Source organism: Mastigoproctus giganteus, chromosome 1 (assembly GCF_048544385.1).
Source record: "Mastigoproctus giganteus isolate SK-2022 chromosome 1, ASM4854438v1, whole genome shotgun sequence".
In the NCBI taxonomy this organism is placed as follows: domain Eukaryota; kingdom Metazoa; phylum Arthropoda; class Arachnida; order Uropygi; family Thelyphonidae; genus Mastigoproctus; species Mastigoproctus giganteus.
The window spans coordinates 3,370,066-3,396,489 of record NC_143575.1 but is presented as its reverse complement, the minus strand read 5'-3'; the positions used below and the strand labels follow the sequence as shown (position 1 = coordinate 3,396,489).

The following is a 26,424-nucleotide window of genomic DNA, read 5'->3' as shown; positions in this document are numbered from 1 at the left end:
AGGCTCCCAAATCTATGAATCATGGAGTGATTCATACTGAAGAAAGGGTTACACATTATTAATTTAAAAATTACACAGGTGACTCATTTTTTCTCCTGGGACATATCTAATCAAACCCTGCCAACAGCTCCCATCCCATCCAATAGAAAATGACACGCCCAGCCAACAACATAACACTGGCTACAGTCATGTGCAAGGCTGAAAATTTCTAACCTAATATGCTAGCAGTCACGACCCACATCACACAGAGGAATAGCTGACCCTTAACATTAGGCAATAATAAATGGTAGGTGACTCATCATCCAGTACCATACCACCACTTTGCTAACTGGAGGCATAAACCATGTTTTGTCTACAGAGCAAAACTCCAGACACTCCCCCTAAGCTTTCATGCAGCACGACTGATCTTTTGAAGCTATGATAGGCATCGTGGCAACATCCAATATTCCTTACATTGTGAGAGTACAGCTTTAAAATCCTCAAAACATTTAAAGCCATAAACATCTCAATCAGATATCCTTGCTGGTACCTAGTCTCAAGGCAGTGCAGTTTGGAAAACTAAAGCCTTTTCTGGTAAGAGCATCCTTTTGTTTGTCTCACTAATCTCACTTCTCCTTTCTGTACCCATTCCAACAGATCCACATCCTTTCTCAAATGAGGCTCCCAAATCTGTATGCAATACTCAAGATGTGGCTTAAGTATTGCCTATACAACAGGCTAATCACCTCCTTATTCTGCTGGCAAAATTCCTGAATATCACTGAAAGAACTCAAAGAGCTTCCTGTCTGTACTGTCAGAGAAATTGATATCTGACTGCACAATAGCCCACAAGTCTTTTCATTCTCCACCACATTGAGTGTGCTATCACACAGTTGGTATGTTAATCTGGAATTACTGCTATCCATAAGAAGGTAACTTCTTACGGATAGCAGTAATCCATAAGAAGTTACCTTGCATATGTCAATGTTAAATTTCGATGCCACTTCTCGGCCTGTCTGCCTAATTTGTCTATATCTTGTTGCAGTAGCATACTCTAATTACTGTCATTTATGAGAGTGATCTGAGTATTCTATTGATTGTTCACCACCCTGCCAACCTTCGTCCATTTACAAACTTAGACATTAAACCTAATATGCTTTTATCGCTATCATTTATAAACAGAAAAAAAAACGCTGTACCTAGCACTGAACCCTGTGGAATTCCACTGATAACATTAGTACATGAACAACAGTGCCATGAACTACTCTCTTCTACTCTCACTGATAACCCACTCAACTATCCCTTTATCCATAGCAGTAACTTGCTCTTAATGCCACGCTGCTCCAGTGTATACAGCAGTCTTATGTTCAACAGCATCAAAAGCTTTCCAGAAATCCAAGTTAAGTATACAATGTCAAAATCATTTTTGCCTCAAATTCCTTTCTTACCCGACACAGTATCCAATCAAATTTTCATCTTTCTCCTATGAGGTGGTGTTAATGTGAAATTCAGTCAGCTACACAGTATCCAATCAGATTGGTCAGACAAGATTGACCCTTAACAAATCAATACTGTGACTGCAATATAACTGCATTACTTCTTTAACCAGGGACTCCATCATTTTCCCTGAAACAGAAGTCTGTAATTATTCACATCACCCTTTTGATTCCCCTTTGTGAATTGGGGATAAATTTGCACATTTCTAATCCATAGGGACTACCCTGGAATCCAAGCATGCTCTCATACTTATGGCTAAAGGTCTGCTTATCACATTTCGATCAATATAACTGGATAGAGCCCAACCACACTTCATGCCTTTATATGTTCAGCTTCAACAATTTCTCTTCACTTTTTTTCCTCTCCATTATAACAAATTCACTTAACTCCCTGTTAGAATTTGATAAACTATTCTTTACAAAAGAAAAATAAAGGTGTATGCCACTGTTATCATAATGAACATCTTTATAAGTGTCTGAACATATTAACGATCTTAAAGCATATAATCTAATCTACAGATTATATAAATTTTTTACTTCTTTAAAACCAGAGAAAAATTTTCATCTCTCTCTCTCTCCTATGAGGTGGTGCTAATGTGAAATTCAGTCAGCTACTCACATTTAACAGTTGTAATCTCAACTGCTGTTTGAGAAGCAGATTCTGTTTCAGAAAAAGAAAAAATATATATGCTACAGCCTTATTAACAACAATATGGTTTGTCAGTGACATCTTAAGTAAACTTTGCAATTTAATTTTTTCTTTTAAACTTATAAACCCATAATGAACTCTATGCAGAATCACTCTACAACAGACCACAAACCAGAGTTCTACTGCCAGATGATAATTTCATAACTTCTACATATTTGGAGGAAGTGGAGATTTGGTTATCAATCAAGCATTAGCATTAGCATTAGTAGAGGCATTTGATGCAAGAAAGCAAGCTTATGCAGCATCAGCCAAAAAAAAAAAAAAAAAAAAAAAAACCCATTTCACCCCTCTGTTCATTCAAAATACCTGTCCAGCTGAGCCTTAAACTTATTTAGGCTATCAACCTCCATGAAAAGGGATGGAAGTCTGTTCCACCAACCAACCACTCGCTGGCTAAAGGCAAATTTCTGCACGTCTATCCTACATCTGTCTTTCCTCAATTTGAATTTATGCCCTCTCAGGTGATTATTCTGAGCTAGAGGAAGAATCCCATCAGCATTGAGCATGCTCAAACCATTCAAGGCTTTATACACCTCTATCAGATCACCTCGCTGGTGCCTAGTCTCCAGACACTGTAATTTGCAAAACTTAAGCCTTTCTTCATAAGAGCACCCCTTTGTTCCATTCACTAATCTTGTTGCTCTTCTCTGTACTCATTCCAGCAGCACTACATCTTTCTTGAAATGTGGCCTCCAGACCTGTATACAGTACTCTAGGTGTGACAAGGGAATAATCACCTCCTTATCCCTGCTGGAAAAATTCCTGTATATCATTGACAATACCCCATGAGCTACTCTTGCAGCCCGTCTGCACTGCTCAGAGAACTTCATATCTGCCTGCACAACCACCCCCAAGTCCCTTTCATTCTCTACCACTGTCAGTGTAGTACCACAGAGTTGATACGTTGCTCTGGGGTTGCTGTTTCCCATGTGTAGTACTTTACATTTGTCAATGTTAAACTTCATTTGCCACCTCTCAGCCCATCTGCTCAACCTTTCCAGATCCTGTTGCAGCAGCATAGTGTCAGTAGTGTCCTTAACAACCCTACCAACCTTTGTATCATCTGCAAACTTGGACATTAAGCTTGATATACCATCATCAATATCATTTATAAATACAGAAAACAATAATGGACCCAACACTGAGCCCTGAGGGACTCCACTAATAACATTAGTCCACGATGAGCAGTGTCCATTGATTACCACTCTCTGTCTTCTCCCCCTCGACCACCCCTTTATCCATAGCAGCAATTTGCCTCCAATGTCACACTGCTCCAATTTGTGTAGCAGTCTTCCATGTGCAACAGTATCAAAAGCCTTTCTAAGATCCAAGTATATAATATCAAAGCTATTCCCTGCATCCAGTTCTTTTGTGACTGCATCATAGTATCCAATCAAATTGGTCAGGCAAGACTTTCCCTTAACAAAACCACGCTGTGTCCGAGCTATAACTGAAGTCTTGTCTAAATGATCCTGCAGTGCTTCTTTAACCAGTGCCTCCATTAATTTTCCTGGAACAGAAGTTAAGCTCACAGGTCTATAATTGCTTGTGTCAGCCTTTGATCCTCCTTTGTGAATTGGGGTCACATTTGCACATTTCCAGTCTATGGGTACCTCCCCTGAGTCCAAGGAAGCTCTCATAATTATGGCTAAGGGTTTGCTTACTTCCTTTGCTGCCTCCTTTAATATAACTGGATAGATCCCATCCACCCCAGGTGCCTTTCTTGTGTTTATCTTCAACAATTTCTCCTCCACTTTACTCCCAGTTATTTCAAGATTCTGTAGCTTACTGCTAGAGTTGAATACACCTCTGGCATTCCCCTTGCTGAATAACTCCTCATGTGTGAATGTCGATGCAAAATATTCATTTAGTTTGTTAGCTACCTGAGCAGGATCATCAACAGAGTTGACCCATCAATATCAAGTGGACCAATCTGATTCATCCCCTTCCTTCTAGAGTTTACATAAGTAAAGAACTCTTTGCTGTTTTTCTTTGCATCCCTTGCCAAGGATTTCTCGTAATCTGCCTTCGCCTGCCTAACCTCCTTTGTAACTTGGTTGCATATCAACTTGTATCTATCATAGGCTTCTGTGTCATGTGTTAATTTGTAAGTATCCCATGCATTTTTCTTCTCTGCCATATGCCTCATTAATTCATCTGACATCCATTTTGGCCTAAACCTTGAACAATATTTCTTAGTTGGTATGTAAAGCCTAGTAGCTTCCAAGATAAGTTCTTTGAATGCTTCCCATTTTGAATTTGCTGTTGGTAACATCATCAGTTGGTCCCACTGTATAGAATTTAAATACTGTCTCAGTCCATCGTAGTCGCCTTTACGGAAGCAATAACCCTTCCCTTTACCCCTAATGGTAGTTACCTCTTTGAGTAAATCCCACTTCAGCACACTGTGATCACTGCCACCTAGTGGTTCATTTATCTGCAGATTCTTAATGCATGAAGAATCACTGCTGATAATAAAATCAAGAGTATTACTCCCTCTAGTTGCCTCCCGAACATGCTGATGTAGAAAACAATCATCCAATAAATCCACAAAAGCCTTGCTAGTGTGTGAGTGACCAGTCCCCATATTCCAGTCAATATCTGGGAAATTAAAATCTCCCATTATAAGACTCTCTGATTTACTGCAGTTGCAAAAAGCATGTTGCAAAAAACTTTAGGCTTTTATAAATCAAAGGACTATGAGAAGGTTGTCTGTGCAACTGATTCCTCCTGCCCCCCCCCCCCTCACCTCAGTATCTGAATGTGGAAGTGCTTTGTCCTCCATTGAAAGTGAGTTTCAAGTTCTCACCTAACAGATCATTTTATAATCGTGAACCGGATTCTGAGTTTTTTTTCTCATTTAAATACAATAATATACCTACCATTTGTGGCTCCATATAACCAATTCTTCCAAATTTTATTTAATTTTAATTCTTCTTTCTTTTAACCTTTTAATTAATTTATTTATGTATATTCTCCTGTAACAACATGTTTACCAGTTTCAAAAAACCAAGATGCAACATAGTGCGATGGTTCATTTTCTGCATAGTAACCTTGAATGTTTTCCACAGAATCTTGGTACAATGAAAAGCAGAGTGAAATACAAGGATATTGAGACTACAGAAAAAAGATACCAGGGGAATGAGGCAAGGGTAGCAGACTATATAAATTACATTTCAAATATCAATAGATATTTGAAAAGGAATTCATGTGATGAGCACAAAAGATTTTCAAAAAAAGGGTAAAATCATTCATGTGCAAAAAAAATCTGTGTGAACCACTAAATAAATTTACTTTAGTAAGATCACTGGTAGCATCCATGTACATTATTTATTTTCAATAATCTGTATTGGAAACTGTTGAATGTCAATTAGGATAATCAATCAATTTACACAGCACTAACCAAAGTGCTAGCCTACAATTAATAATCCAGCAATGAGCTTTAGGTTATGTATTAACAGTCCTTTTCACCCTTCTAGAAACAAATGCATATAATCAACAAAACATGCATTATTATAAGAGAAACTTCCCCAAAATCAAACAAAAACAAAGCAGGGCATACCTCCTTTTTTTCCCATTCGATGGTCAAGGATCTTCTCAATAGTTTCAGCAGTGTCAGGTTCAGTTTGTTCACCATAATCTTGTTCAATTAAGTCCTCAGAGTCGGTTTCTTCGGCACTTTGTTCTTTGTAACTATGAATTGTGAAAAGTAATGAAATATGAATAAATATGTATGACAATTTTATTAGTTACCTCTTACGTTTAAAGCGGTAAAAGATTTGATCAAAAAGTTCAATGAGTGTTACAAAAAATTAAATTTTATTTAATGATGCATGTTGATGTTATTGATACTCTTCAATATATCTTCTTTCTGGAACCACACACTGGTTCCACTATACCTGACACTGATCAAAACGCTTTTGGAAGTCTTCTTTTATGAATGCTTTTAGAAATTTCTTTAGAAATTTGGGGAATAGCCAAAAGTTAGAAGAAATGACATAGTGCTAAATCAGGTGCAAAAAGATGGGTGCAGCATAATGGAAATGCTTCTGCCAGTCAAAAATTGTGATTGATTTTGACGGTGGTGTCTTTTTGTGGACTTGTAAAACCAATGATTAATTGGTTTTGCAAGTCCACAAAAAGCTCAAAAGCTCTTTGTAGCATGGTTTCATATCCATACACTGATCATGTCATGTGTCTCTGTGGCTGACTTTCCAAGTTAACAGTAAAATTTAGGGTTTGCATGTAGTACATATTTCACCATTTTCAGAATAAGCAACAAATGAGAACTTAAAACAAAAAAAAAAAAAAAAACACACTTACGTTCAGTCAACACAGCTTTCCAATAAACTAGTATACATGCAATAATAATTTAAAACTAGATATGCACATGTTCAAAAGGTTCACTCAACTACCCTTATTTGATTAAGAATTATAAAGAAACAAGAAATAATTCTGCTAAAATTTTAACTCACATTGTTCTTAAGATGTGTGGGATCATATAAACATGATCATATAAAGACTCCAAATTAAAAAAAAAAAAAATCAACCATAAATCATAAAATTCAAGTAATAACTAGATGAATAGGTATAAACAAATGTTTTGCAAGTCGTAAATAAGCGCCGTTATAAGTCGTCATTGGGAGATTAGTGTGCCTATTATCTTGCAACCACCACTGTCTTCACACCTGCCGCTAAAAAAAGACCAAATATCTAGTTTGTTTTAGTGCATCGCATCGAATGTTGTGTTCTGCTGAACTGCAAAAGGACAAATTTTGTTTCGTTATTTATGTCAGGAATGTTGAATTTTTTATTTTATTTTTTTTGTTTAGAAATTGCGAAAATGATGGGAAAATGCAAGAGTTGTGCTTTCAAAAACAAAAACTTGAAATTATTCAAAAGTTTGAAAATGGTGCAGCTGTTAAATCTCTAATGAACCATTATAATGTTGGTGACTAAACCATATGCAACATCATAAAAAAATAAAAGGAAGCATCATATTAGATGGAAAAAACTTACCATGTGGGTAGTGCGTGGTAAGTTTTTTTATCTATCGCCATACTTTTTACGTAGGTGGCTGAACTTTTTCAGATAGTGTAAGTCCCCAACTTAAGTTAGGTTATTTATATATTTTTTTTTTATATGACTGAAGATTTCAACGAAGGGGACACACATTTCACCATAATAACGTAAAAACCCACAGAATTCTAGCTATCAGTATTATTGCAAATACAATAGGATCAAGTTTACCACCTGTTCATAATGAACTGCACTAACAGAAAAGCCCAATAACCCGGAAAGTGCAAATTTTTTTTTATTGTTTTATGGCAGTGACCTCCAGAAATGAGCTTTAGTAAAATGTGAGCTCACGTGGGGTGGTAATAGCAAGTTTCGCCTTAACCCTGTGAAGTTCTTTTCAGAAAATTTAATTTTGACTGTTATCATGGTGCCGACTAAGAGAATAAGTGACAGCGCTACTAGTAAATCTACCAAGAAAAGGAAAGCAATCGATTTAGATTAGAAAATTAAAATAATAAGGATGTATGAAAATGGCCAAACATTAACAAGTATCACAGAATTCAGATTTGTGAGTGGCAACGGTGAACACAATAAAGGAGAAAGACAATACGAGAAGCAGTGAAGCAAACAGCACCAATGAAGTCAACTATAATAAACAAGGCTAAGAAATACATATCAGTTTTTACAGTACAATAACATGCGTGTTTTCTTTCTTTTATGTTTTCTTTTCTTATGTGCCACTCCTGCTACTTCATCGCCGTCCCCAGATAAAGTTTTTAACTGAACTAATTAAAAATATATAACTGTTTTTCTTCATTCTTTTGAGGATATTATGTGGTTTTTATAATTTTGGCATATCAGGGATATAGTAGCAATATTTTACTAGTCATTCCCGAGTTAAGTAAAACTTGACTTACGTAAGACTTGGAATGTATCTCTTAAGTACGTCAGAGACACTATTTTTGGATTAACCGGGAAATCAATTATCCAGGATTTTTTTTTCCCGGGATACCATGTATCCCGGAAAATCGAGTCTACTGTACTTTTATAGATCCTAGATTTAATATGAAATTTCAAAGAAGTGATATGAAAAATAAAATAAAGGAATGGGTTTTAGAAGTTCTGGAGCAAGATCAAATTGGAGGCAAGAAGGGATTCTCTTGACATTTCAACAGGATATGCTTCTACCAGTTCTTCTGAAGATCAAGATACCCCAGGCTTTACTATGATTTTTCAAATTTGTTTGATGAATTAGCTTCTGCTAAGCTCAAAACAAAGGAACAGAAGAGTGAGTTCAAAAGAGAAGCAATCCTTAAAAAAAAAACAAGTATTATTCAGTATTGCACTTTAAAACTGAATCAGTATTTAAATTTGCTATTACTGCCTAGAAATAATAGCCTCTTCTCAGCAAACTGGCTTTGAAATATTTAAGTGCACCAGCTTTATTAGTTGAAAGTGAAAGAATATTTAGTACTGGTGGTATTTTTGTATGAACCTGCAAGAAATAGGCTATGTCCTGAAAATTTTTTTTTTTATTGTATTCTCTGTATTAATAAAAATACATTGGCTATAATAGCAGCCATACTCAGAAAATGTTTACTTAATCCATTTCAGTTTATCAAAGCTATCTGATGAATCTCTTGATAGTGATTGAACTGACTTAAATTTAGCAGGAAATGGCTGATTAACAAAATCGATTAAGCAACAAAAAAAAAAAACAATTAATGATTAATTGGCCAAGGAGCCGATTACCGATTAATCGGTGCATCCTTAGTGGGGAGTATACATTGGTTCATTATTTTACATTTCAGACAAATTGGGATAATGCTCCTCAGTATGTGCCTATATTTCCTGAATGCTATCCATCCAAAATTTATTCTTCTCTTGACTTCAGCAATTTATTACTGTTATATCTAATGACCTGTCCAACATAAGTATATGAATCCACCTTTTCAATTTCTACTCCTTGAATGATTATATCCCTTTCTGTGGCATACTTGTTGATCATTACTTATTTAGCCATATATCTGTAGCCATATTATGTAGCCATAATACTTAGCCATATTCATCTGTAGTCCGAAATCCTTACTAACTCAGCATAATTGATTAAGGTTTTCCTCTAATTCTTCGGGATTGTGGCTTATGATCGCAATGTCATCTGCAATTCATAAATGGTTTAGGTACTCTCCATTCACATTGACTCCTTTCTGCGACCAGTCCAATTTTTTAAAAGCCAATTTTCCAATTTTTTTTTTTCCTTTAATAATAACTTCTGGTAGGTTTTCACATTGATATTTACAGAAACGATATTGAAAGACATCTATTGCTTTATTTATTTCTTTAAATTCAATGATAGTGATGTACTGCCAATTAATGAATTCTGTGCCAACGTAGCATTTATAAGAAACTTTTAGAAACTTGCCCACAACATGTAGTTACAGGCAGCAATAGAGCATTCCTCACTGAATAAAAGAATAGAATCTTCTCTTTTTCTTTTTTTTTAGGCTCTCCATGATATGTGCAGTAGAACTAACTATAAGTCAGAACTATCCTTTTGATTCAGTCTGCTTTAATAATTATAATCAAACTTTAAAAAATTGAAGTGGAAGATTTAAAAACTATTGCTATAACAAATTTGGACATAACATTCTTCAGTATATCTAAGAATAATGTAGAATTTGGTAACTCAGCCTACAAGGGGTAATCAAGTTTTGCTACTCCTAACATTGAAGTGATTAGTTTCAATTTCTTTTTGAAACATTTATCATGTACCTGCAAGTTTCTGACACACATTTACAAAATTAAAGGTCACTAATAATAATACTTTTTTATTGCAGGCAAGCAAATAACCAAAGGAGTACTACCATCTTATGGCGCCTCCATAGCTAGGTGGGAAGGAGCAGCAGTGCGTAGCACATGCTTCTTGATTAGACCGGGGTTCGAGCCCATCACCACCAAATACAGAGGATGCAGAAAGGTCAGGGAATGACCACCGCATATCCAGGAACAAATATGGCCTTAGTTGCTAATGCTCCTAAAAACCAAATAACAAACAAACAGATTACCACCTTCAGTCATTTGCTCATCTGTAGAGAAACAGAGAACATGAGGTTAGAGTTGGTATCAAATATTTTGTGAAAAAGAATTGGCCTCTTAATATATTCACAAAGACTTAGTGGGCATAGTAGGTGACCGTGCATCATTATATGATTTAGTTAAAAGGTGATATCATGAGTTTAACGAGGTGCAGAGTGTGAAGGTGAACATGCTTCAGGAGCTCTAAAAACTGCTATTACTCCAAAAATTGTTAACAAAATCCACAACACTGTCCTGAAGAACTATCATCATCATTCAACATGTTGCTGACATCAGTGGTTTGTTATATGGTACAGTGAAGGCCATATTGACTGATACTCTGAGCACAAAAAAAGTGAGTCTTAGAAAGGCAGCATCTGGAATGGAAACATCATTTATTGCCACCCTCAAAGGAATTCATGGTACAATCATCAGAAAAGGAGATGGCATAATTTTTTTTGGGATTCTCAGGGTGTTGTCCTCACTGATTACCTTGAATATGGTCAAACCATCACACCTAAATACCGTGCTATCCTAATCCCCAAACTATGTGATACAACAAAAGAGACAGAAAAAAAGGAGAGGAAAAGCTCTCCCAACATTCGCTCTTTCATCAGGATAATGCCCCTGTGCACACACACAAATCCCACTTTACAATGCTGTGGATGTCTGAATTTCTTTTGGAAAGAATTAAATTCTTGGAATATCATTGAGAAAAATGTATGTGTTGCTGGAGAGCATGTTGAAAATAAAAATTGTTGCATCCATTATTTCTACCCGAGGGACAGGGCAACTTGATTGAACTTTTGTACACAGGAGGTAAAAGATATGTTCAGATTTTAAATCATTGGCAAAATATTGAAAAGAAACAAGCAAATTGATTTATTCCAGCTAGAATGATGGGGGGGGGAACATGAACAGACTTGTTGCACAAGTAAGATTACATGCCTAAAGTTATTGGTTTACTCAAACTGTTTGGGACTGATTTTGCTAGAAGTCTGTAACTCAGAATTTCTCCAATGTGTCTTTTTTAAAACTTCTTTTGGATCATAACTGAATTTGAATATGGGTCAATAACACTCACTAGTGAATGCTTGTTGCATTTCTTATTTGGTAAATTTGAAGAGTGCCTTTTTTAAGCACCTCTACCTTCTTTAAATAAACTTGTCAGTGGCCAATGTTCTACTAGTCTAGTTAAATATTCATGAAAAGAGAGCTAACATGTACACGCATGCTTTGAACTTTTTTTTTTTTTTTGCTTAAGTGGCATGTATTAATTGAAGCCATTTCAGTCTGTCTGCCTTCCCTTTCTAACTACATAGTAGTACACGGCCACCAAATATTCATCCACCTTCAGAGGAAATAATATGTCCCCCTCCACTTTCAGCATACTACTTAATAGAATAAGAAAGATAGCTATTATCACCATCCAGTAGAGCAAACCTTCCAGCAATCGAACTAAAAAGGTACTTTCATGATTGCATCCCCCCCCCCCACAATAGGATATAGCTTGAAATCACTTTAATTCCAAGCTACAACCCATTTTGATCAATCTATAGTCAGGGGTGGCCAACAAGTCGATCGTGGCTTTAATTTTGGTCGATCACGATGAATTTTAAATTTATATAAATAATAAAAATTAAAATCTAAATGTTATTGTTGCACAATACAAATATTATTATTACAAATCTGTTGAATCATGTGAAAATTCAAGCAATTACGTTGTGGAGAGGATAGTGTATGTGTCCAACTCTTAGTTAGCTTACTTAATATTAATAACTGGACAGTATTTATACGTTAATTTAATACCCTTTGATTTAAATGAATACTAGGAAAAAGAGTAAAATGTATCATTTTCATCAAGAGTGGGAACTAGAATACCTTTTTATAATGATAAAAGAAAAATGTTTGATTTGCAACACTTTTGTGGCTATACCCAAAAAAGGAAATTTAGAAAGGCACTTCAACGTACTCCATGGTAAATACCAATCGGATTTTCCGCCTAATAGTGACCTTAGAAAAAATAAATTAAAAGAACTTAAATTCAGATTCGCACAACAAAATTTCTTCATGACACCTAACTTACAATCCAAAGCAAAAACAGTAGCATCATCATCATCCTTGAAAAGAAAATGAAAACCATTTTCCGATGGTCAAAGATGCATTTTTAGATTCATCAAAGATGCATTTTTAGAAATAACAGATTCTCTTTTTGAAAATTTTAAGAACAAAAATTAAATTAAAAGTGCTCTTCAAGATCTGAATTATCTCAAAATACTGCAATGCAGTGTAAAAATGTGAGCGAACAATTGTGTGCTCGTTGCTAATTGTGTGTCCTTTTCTTTACAAGTGGATGAATCTACAGGCGTCAGTGATACAGCTCAATTGCTCGTTTTTATTGGTATGGTTTTCGATGATTCTACCACTAGAGAACAACTGCTAGGTATGGTTTCATTAAAAGAAAGAACTAGAGGCCTTGATATTTTCAACTCATTCAAAAATTTTATTTAAAAAAAAAAAAACACTATTTAAGCTCGTATCAATAACAATAGATGGAGACAAAGCAATGACGCAGCATCTTAATGCATTCATCGCATTGTGCCAAAAGGATGACGAATTCCCTGATTTTTTGAGTTACCACTGTATCATCCACCAAGAAGTGTTAGCCAGCAAAAGATTAAATACTAAAAGTGTTATGGACATAGCTTTCAAAATCGTGAATTCCAACAGGGGACAATCTCTTCAAAGGAAACTTTTCAAAATGCAACTCAATGAAAATGAACCAGATCTGATTTTACACACAGATGTGAAATGGCTGAGTCGGAGTATGTTTCTACAGAGATTTCAAAATTTGCTGAATGAAACAAAAAAAATTGTTGATCAAAGAGGAGATGATTATCAGCAGCTGTTGTTGATGTTATTTGGTTTTTAGGAGCATTAGCAACTAAGGCCATATTGCTCCGGGGATATGCGGTGTTCATTCCCTGACCTTTCCGCATCCTACATATTTGGTGGCCACGGGCTCAAACCCTGGCCTAATCAAGAAGCGTGTGCTACGCACTGCTGCTCCTGCCCACCTGGCTACGGAGGCGCCTTATCAGCAGCTACAAGATACAGAGTGGTTGTGTGATCTGGCTATTTTGGCAGGTTTTACCATTAAATTAAGTGATCTGAATTTGGAATTACGAGAAAAATAAAAATGTGTGTGACATGATTAGTATATTTCTGCATATAAATATCAATTTTTAGCAATGGCTAAGGATCTCAAAGGAAAAAAAAATTATCATTTTGCAAATGTGCAAGATCATTTGCAAAAATATCCTGTTTTTGAATTTAATAGTGAGAAATATGTTTCTGAAATTGAGAAAGTTGTGGATGATTTTGAAACCAGATTCAGTGATTTTAAAACCGTTGAAGACATTGTTCAATATATTTCTTATCCATTTAATGTCGACTTAGATACGAAACAAATTGCAGAAAAAATCTGAGCTTTTTCACATGGAGAAAATATTACTTGAAAAAATGAAATGATTACATTGAGAAACGATATCTTCCTAAAAGCCAGATCATCTGAAAAAGACTTTTGATGATAGGTTTGCCAAGAACAGTACCCAGATGTCAAAAATGCAGTGAACTTTTAAATTCCTGTTTTTTTTTTTCCACCTATCTATGTGAATCAGCCTTTTCTATTTGAAACAAACAAAGACGAAGAATGGATCTACTCTTATGGATTTGCGTACAGAAGATTCTTTATGGTTGGCCTTATCACAGTATATCCCCGATTTTGAAAGCTTGGCAGATGACACGAAGACACAAACTTCACATAAATTAAAATTTTAAATATGTATGAATTTAAAATAAGAATTCTGAATTGTATTTAATTTTAAAATTTATAAACAGCGTTTTTCAATATATGTTGATTAACTTTTTTAACCACATGCAATGAACTTCTTGAGATGGTAGATCGTGGCACATTTTGAAGAAAAAAAGTAGATCGTGTCACAAATTAAGTTGGCCACCCCTGATCTATAGCAATTGAAATTGTCACATTTTTCAAACCCATGAGTCATTTACTTTCAACTGCACAGATAGAGTGAACAATGTAAAAACTAAACTTTACTATAATATTCATTAAAAGAAAAATTTCTTTCAGTAATCTCAATGATTGTTCAACATCATGTTTACTATAGTCAGCTGTCTATTCTAGTTAAGGTTTTTAGCAAATGTGATCTTAAAAGAAAAATTTACAATAATTAACATAATAAATCGTGCGGAAATTTTCCTTTAGCTAGCAGGTGGTTGGTTGGTGGAACAGACTTCCATCCCTTGTCGTGGAAGTTGATAGCCTAAATAAGTTTAAGGCTCAGCTGGACAGGTATTTCGAACGAACAGAGGGGTGAAGTGGGGTTTTTTTTTTTTTTTTGGCTGATGCTGCATAAGCTTGCTTTCTTGCATCAAATGCCTCTACTAATGCTAATGCTAATGCTAAATCATAATAATTTAATAATTAAGAATAACTAAATATTAAGAATTAATAGCGATGCTAAGAAAAACATACATTTGTCCACACTTAAGAAGCCCAACATTCAGTAATTTCAGTTACCTTATTTTCTTCTTCTTTCTTCGCAGATTTATTTTTTTATCACTATCGGATTCAAAATCATTATCATCGTCATCTGAAGAACTGGAAAGTTTCTTCTTTTTCCTATTAGAGTGGGTGCTGTTGGATGATCTTAATCGATTTGCATGACTACTTGTTCGAGACTTCTTATTATTACTAGCAGATCCTGATGAATGAGACTGTCTCCTGGAGGCTGCATTGTCTGCATCACTGTCACTCTCATCGCTACCATGCCAGTCTGAACTGCTACGAGAAACAAAAATTTAAATATTTCCATCCAAAAAAAAATAAGTTTAAATAAAACATAAGGTAATTCAGAAAAAATATGCTCCTTTTACTATACAGTAACCATTAAAGTAATTTACATTATAAAAGATTGCACATTGTTCTGAGATAACACAAAACATAATCATATTCCTAGTTTTCAGATGATACAAAGGTTGGCAGGGTTGTCAATAACAGTAAAGACAGTATGCTATTGCAACAGGATCTAGAAAAATTAGGCAGATGGGCTGAGAAGTGGCAACTAAAGTTTAACATTGACAAATGCAAAGTACTCCATATGGGTAGCAGTAACTCAAGAGAAATGTGACCAACTGTGTTGCAAAAACGGTAGATTTTTCACTTTTGTAAGCATATCAATTTATAAATTTATTCAATTTATAAGCATATAAATTAAAAGCAAATGACGAAACCTTCCATGACAAGTGCATAACACACACTGAACAACGATTAGTGGAAAACATCTGCGCTTGTGATTTTGTCACCCACACCCACTGAGTGCTGTTTTGACAAAAAAAATTTTTTTTTAAACAATAAATAAATAAACTACCTGTGTGATTTGCAGTACCACACAAACTGTGTGGTACTACACTCAGGGAGGTGAAGAATGAAAAAGATCTGGGGGTTATTGTGCAGTCAGATTTGAAGTTCTCTGAGCAGTGCAGACAGGCTGCCAGAGCAGGTCATGGAGTTTTGTCAATGATATATAGGAATTTTGCAAGCAGAGACAAGGAGGTGATTATCCCTTTGTATAAGGCAATGGTCAGACCACACCTTGAGCACGGTATACAGGTCTGGAGGCCTCATTTTAGGAAGGATGTATAGTTGCTAGAACAAGTACAGAGAAGAGCAACAAGATTGGTGAGAGGAATAAAAGGGTGTGCTTGTGAAGAAAGGCTTAAGTTCTGCAAATCGCAGCATCTAGAGACTAGGCACCTGTGAGGTGATCTGATCAAGGCCTTGAGGGATGCTGACGGAATACTTCCTCTTGCTCAGATTAATTGTTTTGTTATTTGTTTTTTTATGAGCATTAGCAACTAAGGCCATATTGCTCCGGGGATATGCGGTGGTCATTCCCTGACCTTTCCGCATCCTCCGTATTTGGTGGGCATGGGCTCAAACCCCGGTCTAATCAAGTAGCATGGTTCGAGCCCATGCCCACCAAATACGGAAAGGTCAGGGAATGACCAGCGCATATCCCCGGAGCAATATGGCCTTTGATGCTAATGCTCCTAAAAACCAAATAACAAACAAACAGCTCAGATTAAGAACCTGGGGGGGGGGGGATAGATTCAAATTGAGGAAAGATAGTTGTAAAATAGATGTGCAGCAGTTTGCCTTTAGGCAGCAGGTAGTTGAGTGCTGGAACAGACTTCCATCTGTTGTTGTGGAAGTTGATAGCTTAAATAAATTTAAGGCTGAAGTAGACAAACATTTGGAGTGACTGGATGGGTGAAATGGGAAGGGGTTTTTTTTTAAGTTAGGGCTTCTCAAAGTGGTGGGGCATGCATCCCCTGGGGTCACACTTCATTGTTCCAGAGAGTGCATGCTGTTTTTATGAAGCAGTTTTTTAATGAAATACGACAAACCATCTCATTAATCCAGGCACGAAATGAATTTTATTTCAATCTTTAAAATCAAATATATTACTTTATAAAAGTATGTACACTCATTGCTACAGTTTATGTCAAATCTTTTATTTTCACTTGTTTTGGAAGATGGAGGTGGGCACATGAAATGCTGCAAACATTTTAAGAGGGCACAAGGCATAAAATTTTGGGCACTTCTGCTATAAATGCTCTACACGAGTGCCCTGTTCAGGGTTGCCAAAAGGTGTTTGTGGCTGTCTAACCAGAAGGAAATCTACCCACTTCTAAGCTAGCATTATGGGGGAACTGCTACATAGCATAGGTTGAAACCTTTTCACTATTTTTGAATAAAGTTGTCAAGAAATGTACTAGCTGAGATGCCATTCAGGTCAAAAGTACTCGCTATGCTTGTCACAGAATCAGGATACACAGTGATAAATATACTGCTGCGAAAGGTAATAAGAGAAAATAGGCACCATCAATGTTAGAGGCTTAACATGCAAATAAAAGTGGAATAATCAGAAGAACCAGGTGTAACCAGTAGTGAAGAAAACTCCGAGGGGTCTTCACTTATATCGATAGGGACAAGATAGCTTTATAATATAATTTTCTAATATTGAACATACCAACCAATGTGGATATGAATTTACTGCACTAAAAATATATGAATTAAACAAATGATAAAATATATTGGCCCTACTCTCAAAATTAAACAAATACAATGAAATAAAAAAAAAAAAAAAAAGTTTAAGGCAGATGTAGTATTAGTCATATGATGCAAAGGTGTCCTAGGCTTCTGCTGCACCAGCTGAAACAAATTTTTTTTTTTTAAACAATAAATAAATGAACTACCTGTGTGCTTTGCAACTCACATAGGTAAACAGGGTGTTCTACCAATAACTTTCTCTAACCTATAGATAGTTATGGAATAAACCAAAAGTGGTACTATACTTCTTCATCAATATATAAAGGAACAACTTTTAATATGAAATTAGTATTAGCATTAGCATTGGCATTGGCCACTTGGTGCAAGAAAGCCTATGGCTTATACTGCACCAGTCAAAAAAAATAAATAAATAAAAATAATAAAATAAAAATAAATAAAATAAAATACAGTAAATTCCCGCTATTCATGGTATCTGTATTTGCGGTCGCTGATTTCATATAAAATGAAACCTAAAAAAATGTGAATTTTAAAGCGCCGTGAACATTTTCAGCCATAAAAAATAAGGGCGTGGCTCAAATCATCTTGCCTGGTCAAAACAGCACTCAGTGGGTGGGGGAGAGGGGGTGACAAAATCACAAGTGCGGATGTTTTCCGCTAATCCTTTGTTCAGTATGTGTTATGCACTTGTCATGGAAGGTTTCGTCATTTTCTTTTAATTTATATGCTTATAAAATGAATAAATTTATAAATTGATATGACTATGTATATAAAGTGCTTAGCATCATAATACACAGCCATTTCTGAATAAACAGAAAATTTTTAAGGTGGCATCGTTTTAGGTTATATCTCATATTGTGAATGCCTTCACAACGAGTTGCCATGATATTGCACTACTTCGAATAAGTAATGCTTCACCTAAGGAGAAGACTAGTGTTACTTATTCTCAGATAGGTACCACCACCCAGACAGCACTGTTTCAGGGCTATTTGGCCCTTCGTCAGTGAGTGGGTAGGTACCCAAGTGATGCAATGATGGCAAAAACAGTTATGAAGTATAACTCCACAATATGAGAGATGCCTGATGGTGTATGATGTATTTAGACTAGGGCGCATTTAGGGCTAGAGCCTAAAGCTGCGAACAAATTTAGACTATGTATATAAAGTGCTTAGCATCATAATACACAGCCATTTCTGAATAAACAGAAAATTTTTAAGGTGGCATCGTTTTAGGTTATATCTCATATTGTGAATGCCTTCACAACGAGTTGCCATGATATTGCACTACTTAAAAATTTTCTGTTTATTCAGAAATGGCTGTGTATTATGATGCTAAGCACTTTATATACATAGTCTAAATTTGTTCGCAGCTTGAGGCTCTAGCCCTAAATGCGCCTTAGTCTAAATACATCATACACCATCAGGCATCTCTCATATTGTGGAGTTATACTTCATAACTGTTTTTGCCATCATTGCATCACTTGGGTACCTACCCACTCACTGACAAAGGGCCAAATAGCCCTGAAACAGTGCTGTCTGGGTGGTGGTACCTATCTGAGAATAAGTAACACTAGTCTTCTCCTTAGGTGAAGCGTTACTTATTCGAAGTAGTGCAATATCATGGTAACTCGTTGTGAAGGCATTCACAATATGAGATATAACCTAAAACGATGCCACCTTAAAAATTTTCTGTTTATTCAGAAATGGCTGTGTATTATGATGCTAAGCACTTTATATACATAGTCTAAATTTGTTCGCAGCTTGAGGATCTAGCCCTAAATGCGCCTTAGTCTAAATTGATATGCTTACAAAAGTGAAAAATCTACCATTTTTGCAATTTAAAACAGACTTTTTCGAGTGTGTTAACGGAGTGTGTTAAAAGAAAGTGACCTTATTGTGGACAAGTTCTTTTTAACCCTTACAAAAATATGGTTACAAATAACAAGGAAATTGTGAATAGATCAAAGAAGGTGAAGACATTAGCGAGTAAAACTGAGTTATTGGAGAAAATTTCTAATGGTGAAAGTGTCAGTGGCAAAACATTATAAAATCAATGAGCTTTAAATCTGCGGATAGAAGACTGAACTCAAATAAAATTCGGTTAAGTTCACTCATCATTCGTGAAAAGGCAAAACACCTTTATCAACACTTTAGCGAAACTGGTGATAGCACTAGCGGGATAAGTTTTTTTAGCTAGCAAAGGCTGGTTTGAAAGATTTGTTTGAAATTTATAATAAATATTACATTTAATATTAAATTGTTTCTTATTTTCATTTCAATGCATTATGCTTGTACTTCACTATGTACTTGTCTATGTACATTGTCATATTATGTAGGTACATATCATACATAGACAAAATTTTAGACTAGTTTTTCTTATATATTTCATACTTTGGAACAGAACCCTTTTATTACTATGGGAGGCATAACTCAGTATTCGCGTTTTTGGTATTCGTAAAATTTCTCAGGAAAGTAACTCCCGGAAATAGCGGAGGTTTACTGTAATAAGAATAAAAATAAAATAATAATAAGAAGAAGAAAATTTTTAAAAAATAATAATAATTAATAAGAGAAAAAGGCAACCTATACGTTTCCCTCCTCCCGTAGGCAATTATCCAGCTGACCTTTGAATTTGCCCAAACTGTCAGCCTGTACCACCCATGTAGGTAACTTATTTCAATAATTTATAACTCACTGGCTAAAATAAAACTTCCTGCAATCCAGTCTAAACATCTCCCTCGTAACTTGAAATTATGGCCCCTTGTTCTAGAATCATTTATAACGGCAAAAATTTCGTCCTCATTCATTTTTCTTATGCTTCTCAGAGCCTTAAATACTTCAATCAAGTCTCCTCTAAAGTGCCTAGTTTCGAAGCTCTGCAACCCACATATTCAAAGTCTTCTCTCGTATGTATACCCTTTTGCCAATCTCACAGGCGAGTTACCCAACTTTGGACCCTTTCAAGAAGCACAGTGTCTTTCTTTAGGTGCAGTCTTTATATTTGAACACAGTATTCCAAGTGTTGTCTAACAATACTTGGAATACTGTGTTCAATCGTTGGCATTCGAGGTGAGCGGATGCACTTAGACAGGGCTCCTCAGTTAAGTGGTTTACTTTTGGATAGTGCTTTTAAATATTTGATTTATTTAGATATTGTTGGATTATTTTGTTATAGGTTTTCCTGTAACTGTTTGATTTTAATAATATTATAGATATAATTTTTTAAAGTTACTTTCATTGATATTTATTTAATTTTATAATGGTAGTTACGAGATCTGCCTTAAACACGTCACAGGGTATCGTGACTCACACGGAAATAGCAGATGGCGATTTACGGGTGAGTCATGATTTAATCCGTTGTGGAACCTGTGGAATGTTTTCCAAGGTCGACCTGGTGACTAATCCTACCTCACCTGGGGATTCTTTTCTTTGTGATCGATGTAAGGAGTGCACCGATCTTAAATTACAATTTGGTACACTGATGGAACAATTTGAGTCACTGAAAAAACGAGTGCTTGCCCTCGAAAATAATGCATCTGGGAGCTCGTCAGGGACTCCAGCAATCTACCAAGTGATGCACACCCGATTCGAGCCTCAAAACAGAAAAACCAAGTGCAAACTACTCTGGTTAAAAAGGACATTGTTTTATTAAGAGACTCCATTGTCAGGGAAATGGGGAATATTTTTTGTAATAAAGATAGGTGGAGCAGAACCAGGGTATGTCTGCTGGGAGCAACTATTGATGATGTCACCAACAGATTGTCAGATTTTAAAGGGGGTAAAGAAAATATTATAATTCATGTGGGGACAAATGACATTAAACGTACACAATCTGACGATTTGTTGGAAAAATACAGGACCATGCTGAGGAAATGTCGCGAGCTAGGCCATAATGTCTATGTGTCTGCAATTCTGCCCAGACACGATAGGAGGGATTATATGTTAAGAGCCTTGTGGATTAACTCAAGACTTGAAGGAATCTGCAAGGCTTTAGGGGGTAAATTTCTATCAGCATGGCCCACACTTGTAGGTAGAAGGAATTTGTTTTGTAGAGACAGGATACACTTAAACAAAGGTGGTGCAAAAGTTTTGCCGGTATTATTGAGGATACCTTAAAGGTTCAGGGAAACTGCTAGTTAGGGGGGGTGTGGGCAATACTGACATGCGTTTATCTGATAATATTGGTCAATGTAACTCTTGCACATACCTTAGAGTTCTTATCTGTTACCCCAACTGGACGTATTATCTAGATGTTCTGGGGGCAAAAACGTTTCACGTGAGCGGGTAGCTAATATCAGGGAAGAGAGCCTAAAAAACTTCAAGGGTTGTGTTAGGGTTGTTAAATATACAAGAACAGTAAATCTTAATTGTTTATACAGTAACGTTAGAAGTGTCGTCAATAAAATGAGCGAATTCGAACTGCTCGTTAAAACAAGTAACGCGGACATAATAGGGCTTACAGAGATGTGGTGCCACCCGGAAATTGGGGGTGATGAGTTTCAGTACGGCTTGTATAATATATTTAGGAAGGATAGGTTAGATAGGAGGGGTGGTGGGGTAATGCTTCTTATCAGAAGCAGCCTGAGTGTGACGATAGCTTTCCCGGATTCAGACATTTCACATGCTAGTATAGAGTCTGTATGGTGTGAGATAGTTGGAAACAAAGGTATAATGCGAGTAGGAGTAATCTACAGACCAGGTGATTGTGAAGATTATGACAAAAGCCTCTACATGCAAATGGAATGGGCAAGTAAGCATCAATGCCTTATTATGGGTGATTTCAATTTGCCTCTAATTGATTGGAGTAAATGGGAAGGAAACTCGACATGGGGAACAAAATTTTTAAATCAACTAGATGACTGTTATTTGTATCAACATGTCAGGGAAAGTACTAGAGAAAAGAATATCCTAGACCTCATCATCACACATGAATCAGATGACATAACAGGGCTGACAGTAGAGGAACCAGTAGCAGGAAGTGATCACGGAGTTCTACGGTGGATGATGACGAGAGAGGTAGCAGAAGTAAAAGGCAAAGGAATGGGTTTTAATTTCAGAAAAGGAAATTACGATGCCTTAAGGTACTACATGGCCTCTATTAACTGGGTAGATATCGCGCAGAGAATGAATACAATTGAACTGTGGTACGCTTTTAAAACATTAATCACAGATGCCTTGAATGCGTATATACCATTAAAAAAAAACTCCACGAGAAGGGTTCCAAGTTGGAGGAATAGAGAAGTCGCCGCATTACTTGAGCAGAAAAAGGTGGCATGGAAAGGTTACAGAGCAATAAAAAGTACTGAAGCCTATAACAGCTACAAGGTGATGTGTAATAGAGCCAAAGAAAAGGTTCGACAGGCAAAGGCAGTTTATGAGAAATCACTAGCAAACAGAGAAAAGAGGGGGGGATAAAGAATTCTTCACACATATAAATGCCAAGAAAAGTAGGACAAACCAGATCGGACCTTTACGTAAGGGAAAGGGGATAGTAATAAATACACTAGCTGCCGTTGCAGACGAACTCAACAGTTATTTTGCATCGATATTTACAAATGAAAAGCCTTTTGTGGCAATGGGAAATTGTGGGAGCGAAGTTAAAAAATATGTAATTAATGATATTGAAATTTCGCAAGATTATTTAATGAAAAAACTTTCGAGCCTACAGACCAGTAAGGCTACTGGAGTTGATGGAATATACCCTATAATCTTAAGAAAGGCGGCAAGCGAGTGCGTTGAACCATTGGGGCTAATTATGCCAGCATCACTAGACTCTGGGGAGATTCCCTTGGATTGGAAAAGTGCAAATGTATCTCCCATACATAAGGGTGGCTCTAAAAGTGAAGTGGGAAATTATCGACCTGTCAGTCTGACTTCAGTAGTAGGGAAAATCATGGAGGCAATGATCAAGGGTGGAATTCAGGATCATTTGGATCGAATTGAAATCTCAAGGATACTCAGCATGGTTTTGTAAAGGGAAAATCATGTTTAACAAATCTGGTTCGCTATTTCGAAAGGGTCACTCACGAGCTGGATTTAGGGAATAATTTCGACATTGTTTATTTAGATTTCAGCAAAGCTTTTGACTCAGTCCCACATGAGCGGTTGCTTTATAAGCTGGAACAGGTTGGAATCACTGGGAATCACTTCTATCCTTAGACAGATAGAAGGATGGCTTCAGGGCAGGAGGCAGAGGGTTGTCATAAATGGCTATTCCTCAGATTGGGTTGATGTAAGAAGTGGGGCTCCCCAAGGATCAGTATTAGGACCACTGTTGTTTTTAATTTTCATAAACGACATTGATGAAGGGATAGAGGGCGTGATGTCTAAATTTGCAGATGATGTTAAAACTGATAGAGTAGTTAATGACCACTGTCAAGCTGAGCTTCTTCAGAGAGACCTAGATAGACTTCAAGAATGGTCAGAAAAATGGCAGCTGTGCTTTAATCCAATGAAGTGTAAGGTATTACTCCTGGGAAACAGTAATCCCAAAAAAACTTATTCACTTGGTGGAGTTCAACTAAACCCAGTACTGGAGGAAAGGGACATGGGTGTTACGATACGGTCAGACATGAAATTCTCTGAGCATTGTAAACAGGTTGCAAGGAAGGCCCATGGTGTCCTATCGATGATCTATCGAACTTTTGCAAGTAGAGATAGGGACGTGATAATCCCATTATATAAGGCTTATGTTAGACCACACTTGGAATACTGTGTTCAAGTATGGAGACCGCACCTAAAGAAAGACATCGAGCTTCTTGAAAGGGTGCAAAGAAGGGTAACTCGACTGGTGAGATCGGCAAAAGGGCGTCCTTATGAAGAAAGACTTCGAATATGTGGGTTGCAGAGTTTGGAAACTAGACACCTTAGAGGAGATTTGATTGAGGTGTTTAAGGCTCTGAGAGGCATCAGTAAAATGAATGAGGACAAAATTTTCAAGATTATAAATGATGCTAGAACTAGGGGACATAAATTCAAGTTACGGGGGGAAATGATTAGATTGGACTGCAGGAAGTTTTATTTTAGCCAGCGAGTTATAAATTACTGGAATAAGTTGCCTTCATGGGTGGTAGAGGCCGACAGTTTGGAGAAATTCAAAGGTCATCTGGATAGTACTTTCGGGTAAGGGAAGCGCATAGGATGATAGGTTTAATTTCCTTTTTATTTATTTTTTTTTTATTTATTAATTATTATTATTTAGTTATTTATTTTATTTATTTATTATTATTATTTTTTTTTTGTTTTTATCGTTGTTTTGTTCGGATTTTTTTTTTTTTTTTTTTGGCTGGTGCAGCATAAGCCATAGGCTTTCTTGCACCATGCGGCCGTTACTAATACTAATACTAATACCCTTACATATAGGGATTATGACATCCTTATCTTTCTAGCATTTGTTCGATACCATGGGCCTTCCTTGCAACCAATCTACAATGCTCGGAGAACTTCATATTTGACCATATCGTAATACCCAAGTCCCTTTCCTCCACTACCGGCTTTAATTCACCTCCGCCAAGTGTATAAGTTATTTTGGGGTTACCATTCCGCAGATGCAATACCTTACACTTTGCTGAATTAAAAGCTGGATGGCATATACAGTAAAAATTTTTGACAATGTGGCATACAAACAAACTAGCAAGCATATTTCCCTAAGACACAGGGCAATACACATACTTATGTGTTATACCAATGATATTTGTTTTTAATCTTTATTATGAATTAATTTAAGACATTTTGTGATTTAAATAGAGAAATATTTAAGGTATAATTATTTTGGAAAAAAATAGTGTATTGATGATATTTACGATACTGTCCATTTATTCTCCAGTTATGATATTGTCCTATAGGAAAGTTCAATCTCATTATCCACTGCTTAATTAAAGAATGCAGTGTACTGAGCAACTGCCTGTACTAGACATCATCCCGTTTTGGTCATAAATAATTAAAAAGGAGGAGGAGAACCCTATTTAATGCGAATTTAGAAAAATGCAAAAATTAAAATCAGCAGTATTCAAAAACGATACTTTATATTAGAAAAATAAAGACATTTAATATCCTAAGATATTCAAAAGATTTAAAAATGTATCAATACCTCAGGAGGCTACCTTTTTCCCATAATACAACCCATACATGTCTTGGTACGGACTCCACAAGGGGTTGCACGAGGTTGCCTGTGATAATGTTACCCATGTAATGAACATGTCCAGTAATGCCTACACAATGTCAAGTGGATGGTTATAGCATCAGTCCTTTTCAATATATCCCAAACATGCTCAACTGGATTGAGATCGGGTGAGTTGAACAGCCCTGGGAGGACAGAGAATTCATTATTGTGTTCCTGAAACCAGTTAGCATTCAGCCATGCATTGTGGCATGACATGTTTTCATGCTGATAGATGCCGGAGTTATCTGGATACACTGTCATCATGAAGGGGAATGCTTGGTCGGAAGGCAAGGAAGGTTTGGTTTGGATTTTATTGGGCATTAGCAACTAAGGCTATAATGCACCAAGACCAGGTAATATATAAAAAGGCAAGGAAGGCAAGCATTCCCATTAACCCCTGTTTAACAGTGATTAGAGGACCCAGGTCATGTCGTGAAAACAGTCCCCAAACCATAATACCACCAACTACAGCATGCAAAAAACACCAAAATTCCATCCAGGTACCGTGGTCTCATGTTCTTTCACCAAATGCAGATAGGCTCATCAGTATGATAGAGTCAGAAACAGGATTCATCAGACCAGGCATATCAATGGTCCAACGTTGCTATTAATGTGCCTGGTCTGATGAAACTGCATCTTGCATGTGCCCATGCAAGGTGCAGTTTCTTGTTTCTCACAGTGAGCATAGGTATCCATGAGGGCCATCGACTGCCACAGCCTATACAAGCTAATGCCTGGTGCATAGTCCAAGTGGACATTGGTCATGCTATTCCTACATTATACTGGTTGGCTAGCTGGGTCACTGTGCTACATCACTGCTGTTTTACAAG

At 36.4% G+C, this 26,424-nt stretch overlaps 1 protein-coding gene across 3 annotated transcripts in view; it reads right to left on the bottom strand.

Annotated features, from left to right (window-relative positions):
* Window positions 1-26,424, bottom strand: part of Chd1 (chromodomain-helicase-DNA-binding protein 1) — a 606,282-nt gene that overhangs the window by 426,023 nt on the left and 153,835 nt on the right. For 2 of the 3 annotated variants that reach the window (XM_090371234.1, XM_090371253.1), the window contains exons 6-7: window positions 14,882-15,145; window positions 5,747-5,877 (exon numbers count right to left, since the gene is read on the bottom strand). In XM_090371234.1, the coding sequence (XP_090227360.1) occupies window positions 5,747-5,877; window positions 14,882-15,145 (395 nt within the window). The remainder of the gene's footprint in view (window positions 1-5,746; window positions 5,878-14,881; window positions 15,146-26,424) is intronic. The other variant, XM_090371245.1, reaches the window with a different exon arrangement.